Source organism: Hevea brasiliensis, chromosome 18 (genome assembly GCF_030052815.1).
Source record: "Hevea brasiliensis isolate MT/VB/25A 57/8 chromosome 18, ASM3005281v1, whole genome shotgun sequence".
Classification (NCBI taxonomy): Eukaryota; Viridiplantae; Streptophyta; class Magnoliopsida; order Malpighiales; family Euphorbiaceae; genus Hevea; species Hevea brasiliensis.
This window is the reverse complement of record NC_079510.1, coordinates 47,718,094-47,724,093: the sequence shown is the minus strand read 5'-3', so window position 1 is coordinate 47,724,093 and position 6,000 is coordinate 47,718,094. Positions and strand designations below refer to the sequence as shown.

Below are 6,000 nucleotides of genomic sequence, written 5' to 3'. Positions count from 1 at the left end.
TTCTACTATTGACTTCTCCCTCTAACTATCCAATGAAGCAGACTCATTAAATGTCACATCCCTGTTGATAATTAATCCTGGAGACTTTGGATCATTGCACCATAACCTGTAGCCTTTCACTCCATATGCATACCCTAGAAATATCCATTTTCTTGCCCTCGGCTCAAGCTTACTATCTCTCACATGAGCATAGGCAGGGCAACCAAATACTCTCAGTTGAGAGTAATCAACAGGTGAACCGGACCAAATCTCAAAAGGAGTTTTGCACTCAATAACTATAGATGGAGATCTATTAACTAAGAAATAGGCTATATTAATTGCTTCAGCCCAGAAATCCTTTCCCAATCCTAAATGTGAGAGCATTCTTCGTGCTTTGTCACAAAGCATTCTGTTCATGAGTTCTACAATACCATTCTGTTGTGGTGTCCTTGTACAAGTGCGATGTCTCACTATACTTTCATTACTGCAGAATGCATCGAACTCACGATTGCAAAATTTCAACATGTTATCAGTTCTAAGATGCTTGACCTTCTTTTCTGTCTGCTTTTCAATCATCGTCTTCCACTTTACAAAGATTGAAAATGCGTCATCTTTTATTTTCAGAAAATACACTCACACCATTCGAGAGTAATCATCAATCAAAGTCATGAAGTACCTGGCACCGCTCTTGGAAGGGATTCTATTAGGACCCCATAGATCTGAGTGGATATAATCCACCATTCCTCTAGTTTTGTGCATTGCCTTTTTATCGAACTTCACTCTGGTCTGTTTGCCAAATACACAGTGTCCACAAAAGTCCATAGATTTTATTTTTTGCCTGTCCAACAAATCCCGCTTGCTTAACACAGATAATCCTCTTTCACTCATATGACCAAGACGCATATGCCACAATTGAGTTTGATTCTGATTATTACTTCCGGATGCTACTGCAGCTTCCCCTGAAACTGTACTGCCTTAAAGAAAATACAATCCTAAAACCAAACTGCTTTTCATGAGTACCATAGAGCCCTTGCACACTTTGAGAACTCCATTCTCTTCATGGTATCTGAATCCATGAGAGTCAAGTGTCCCAAGAAAAATCAGGTTCCTCTTTAGTCCTGGAACATGCCAACACTCTATAGTTTTGACAACGCCATTAAACATCCTCAATCTGATGTTAACAATTCCTTCAACAGGGAATGCACAATCATTGCCCAGAAACACTTTGCCACTCATCTATTTATAAGTGACAAACTAGTTTCTGTGTGGACACATGTTATCAGTAGCACCAGTATCAAGAATCTAGGAATTTTGTCCATGATCTGAACTCACAGATAAAATTTTTCCAGCATTGTCATCACCATCAGAATTAATAAAACTATCAACCACATTTGCAGAACTTTCTGGTTGCTTTCCCTTTTTATTTTTCAACTTGGGACAGTCTCTCCTGTAGTGACCTTGCTCTCCGCACTCAAAATAGTTGGCCTTTTTCATTCTTGACTTAGATCTGGCCTTAGATTTCTTCCTGCTGGAAGAATCCTTCCTTGAATGTGTTCTTCCCCTGCTCACCAAACCTTCCTCTCAAATCTTTCTCTATTATCTGAAAATTTCTTTTTCAACTCCTTCGATTTTAGAGAATTACTAACATCGTTTAGTGAAATACTATCTTTCCCACACAACAGAGTATCAACAAAAGTTTCATAGGAGGGTGGCAAAGAACATAACACAATAAAGGCCTGATCCTCACTATCAATCTCAATATCAATATTCTTCAGGTCCATAATGATTGAATTAAATTCATCCAGATGTTCTTTAATGGGTGTAACTTTGCTCATTCTCAGATTGTAAAGCCTTGTCTTCAGATACAGGCAGTTGGTCAGCGATTTGGCAGAGTACAACTCCTCTAATTTTTTCCATGCCACAGATGTTGAGCTTTCACCAGCAATCTCGCGTAGGACATTATCAGTTACGCTCATGAAAATCGCACTCAGGGCTCTCTTTTTTAGATCAGCCTTTTCCTTCTTTTTCATACCTTTTAGAAAGTTATCATCGATTGCCTTCCATAGACCTTGTAGGATCAAGGAAGATTTAATTTTAATCTTCCACAGACTGAAACTCAATCCACCATCAAACTTCTTCATCTCATACTTAGTTGAAGACGATGCCTCTGTAAACCCTAAGTTTTTGCACACAAAGCTCTGATACCAGTTTGATATAACAAGTACTCAAATCTAAGACACACACACAATTCGCAGAATCACACAGTATTGAAAAAAGAATAAGAATAACAAAGGATTTAACGTGGTTCAACTGTAAGGTTTATGTCCACAGGCAAGACAAGAGAAAAAAGTTCCACTATGATGAAAAGAGGAAGATACAATCAATAAGAACTCTCAAACCCTAACCCTAATGTATTTTCCGAATATCTCACAACTCTACCGCAAAGGATAGAATATTATAATATTTATACTGATTCACACTGCGAAGGCGTTGCCCCCGCACCCCCAAGGAGATAAGTGGTGGGCTTCGAGCCCGGATCTATCAGCCTGTGCCTTCCACTACCACCACAGATCTCACTTTTTATCTCAATCGGGTCGTTGCACGAAACTTTCGGGTTGGGTCATAATTCGAGCCATGAAAACATATCCAAAAATTCAAGCCACAAAAAATAACAAAAAGTCTTCAGGTTTGATATTGATTTGCATATCGTATCATTCACCTACAGTTTTGAAAAATTTGATCTCAAATTTTAGGGTGTTGAAGAATAAAAAACTCTTTTGAAAGATTACATCATGTTTCCTTCTTGAATGATATCAATAAAGTTGAGTTGAAAAAAATTGAATTGAACAATTTCATATTGTCCCTTGCATCCATAAGAACATTTGGATAAATAAAATCAACCAAGATAATTGGAGTTAAAGGGTTAGATAAATTTTTAATCTCTGTTGATTCCTCCATTGTTCATTGTTCTTCAAGTTCCATTGAAATCTCTATGGTTTATTGTTCTTATTTCCCCATGACACTCTCTTCAAACTATTCGTCATTCACCATAGTGAAAGAAAATAAAATCAAAGTTTTAGATTCTTCAATTTCAAATCCTTTAAGTTTAGGGTCTTCAACTTCGTGTTGTTTTTTCTGATGCAGGTTAATCTTTTTGTTCTTACTCCAAATCTTCAACACCTTTTGATGTGTCAATAAGATTTGCTTTCACCTCCACATTCTTTGTTTCTGTTGAAGTACACAAGTCTTGAACAACACTTCTTCTATATTCATCATTAGTAACAAATATTCTTTTAGAATTAAAGAGATCAGAATTATAATTGACTCTATCATATTTAACTCCTCCGACTTGATTCAATTTATAATTTGTTTTCTTAACTTTACGAACTCCCAATAAGCGATGAATCTCTTGCAATTGTCACATAATTTTTGTTATAGAATTTGGTGCTCTTTAATTGCTCTCCAAATAGCTGATAATCCTTGATCACCATCACAAGGTTGATTCCCACCACTATTACCAATAGTGGCCATTGTATTTAAAGTGAAATCCCTGCTCTGATACCACCTGACGCAATGTGTAGCACGTATAAGGATCGATACACAATCAAACCCTTGAAAATAAAAAAAAAATCTAATCCAAGATATTAAAAAACACAAGATTCAATCCAGAATCTAAAAATAAAATAAAGCAAACCAGCTTTATTGAGAAAAAAAACTTTATTAAAATAAATTTGATAAATTTATACATATTGAAAATACAATGGATATTTATAGAACTTTTAATCCTAATTTAAGTAATAATCCTAATCTAAAAAATAAAGAATCCATCTAAAACTAGAAGTTCTTGTGAAAATAGGAAAATAAAAGTTTTCGAGTTTGATATTGATTTGCGCATTACCTTAGTTTACCCCTTAAAAAGTACAATAAGTCTTATTATTACACTCAATATTTATTAATAAAATATATAAATTTTAATTTAATGATAGTAAAATTATTTTTAAAATGATAAAATTTTAAATTTTAACTTTTATAGGAATTAAATAAAAATAATAAAGAAAAATGAAAATTGGTATGCTAGCTTAACTTCCAAGAAAAACCATAGCCAACATAAACACAAGAAGCCAATTTCTGATAACGCCAAAGTTCTAAATTTAGCAAATATCTCCCTATTAGATCAGCAAAGTTAAGAAGTTGAAGGCATATTCTCGACTTTAAAAAGAAAAAAAAAATTCAAAAAGAATAGGGATTCTTGCATAGCCGAGATGCTATATGACCCTGGCCTGCAAAGCCAACCTTAAAACGAGAACCTGAAAACACAAGAAATGATGATCAAATACTACGCTCCCATCCTCTCACCAAACCAGTGTGGGTCAAGCTTGATTCAAACCATAGACACACCACTCCCTCTTGTTTGGTCCATAATTCGGCAATTCGACAACCCACAAGCCTACAAGCAATTCGTCAAGAGTTGCGAAATTCTTTCTGGCAACGGTAGAGGGGAAGCGTACGTGAGTTGAAGATTATCTCCGGCTTACCGGCGAAAAGAAGCGCGGAGAGGCTGGACAATCTGGACGATGAATCATATGTGATGATGGTTAGCATAATTGGAGGTGATCACAAGCTTGAGAATTACAAGTCTACCATAAGTTTGCATGAAAGAGCAGGAGATGAGGAAAAGGGGAGGAAGACGGCTGTGATAGAGTCGTATGTTGTGGATGTCTCCTCGGATAGTTGTAAGGATGATACTTGTTTGTTTGCTGATACTATAATTGGGTGCAACCTTAGGTCGTTGGCTACAGTCACAGAGAAGATGGCTAGTGCCTGGTGACTGACAAGTTGTGTGGATTTTTTTTTTTTAATTTTCTTTTTTATTTTTTTATAAATTGAGGTTTTTTTTTTTCCTTTGATTGTAGGATTTTTTTTCCCGAATAAATAACTACTAGAATTATAGTAATTTTTAGGGCTGTGTACGGTTCTTAGGGAACCGGATCGAATCGAAAAACTGTACCGAATCGATGGAAACCATACCGAACTAAATTTATTTTGATATTTTGATTCGATTCTGATTTTTCACTAAAAACTGAACCAGAATCATACATAATTTAATCGGAACTATACCAAACTGGAACTAAATCGATAACCGAATTTATACATATATTTTTTTATGTTTTGTTAAATATATTATATACTTTCAATATAATAAATTGCATTTATATATGTATATATAATTATGAACTAAATATAATTTAATATTATATTTTATTTTTTATATTTTATTAATAATTTTAGTTATAAATATATTAAACTACCTTATAATTCTTAATTATAAATATACTATTATTATATATATATATATATATATATATATTAATTCTTAATCATATTTATATTTTATAGTTAAATATTGTATGATATATTTATACTATTATATTATGTAATATATTTAATCCTAAATTATATATGTACTTTATTGTTAAAAATTATATAATTTAGGTATAGCTAAAAGATATATTATATAATAAATTATGTATTAATAATCTCATTCAAAACTTAAATGATAATTCAAGTATAACTTTTTAAGAAAATATGATGAGAATCAAGCTACATCCACGCCAAAGGATTTCATCCAAGTTCCAATTACTAGAGTTAGAGCCAAATTACTTCAGAATTTAATTTGTGAAATCTTAAGGAGCAAGAATTATAAGCTGGAATGGCATGAAGAAAATTATAAATGATTAAATTTGGTGAAAATTAAGCTTGGAAGTGACTAGGTGTCATATGGAGCATTAAGTTACATGGAATAACCTGTAGACATGCATGCACCAGATCCAACCTATGTACATGTATCTACTGACACCTTTTTGAAGGAATATTTCTTACTGTTATAACCACCTCTCTTTGGACTTAAATGCCCTTATTTACTGCTGTATTAAATTTGCTTTTTGTTGGGTGTTTTTAGTCTTTTGATAGATTAATTTTTGTTCGGACTTAAAGCTCATTGCAGCCGTTACTAAAGCAGGG

The 6,000-nt window shown here is 33.6% G+C and overlaps 1 protein-coding gene across 1 annotated transcript; it reads left to right on the top strand.

The window, feature by feature from the left end:
* Positions 1-4,135: 4,135 nt before the first annotated feature.
* On the top strand, positions 4,136-5,037 carry LOC110639407 (abscisic acid receptor PYL11). Its single transcript, XM_021790338.2, is given in 2 exon segments — positions 4,136-4,470; positions 4,473-5,037. Coding segments are annotated over 2 exon segments (504 nt in total). The 5' UTR covers positions 4,136-4,301; the 3' UTR covers positions 4,808-5,037.
* Positions 5,038-6,000: the final 963 nt, after the last annotated feature.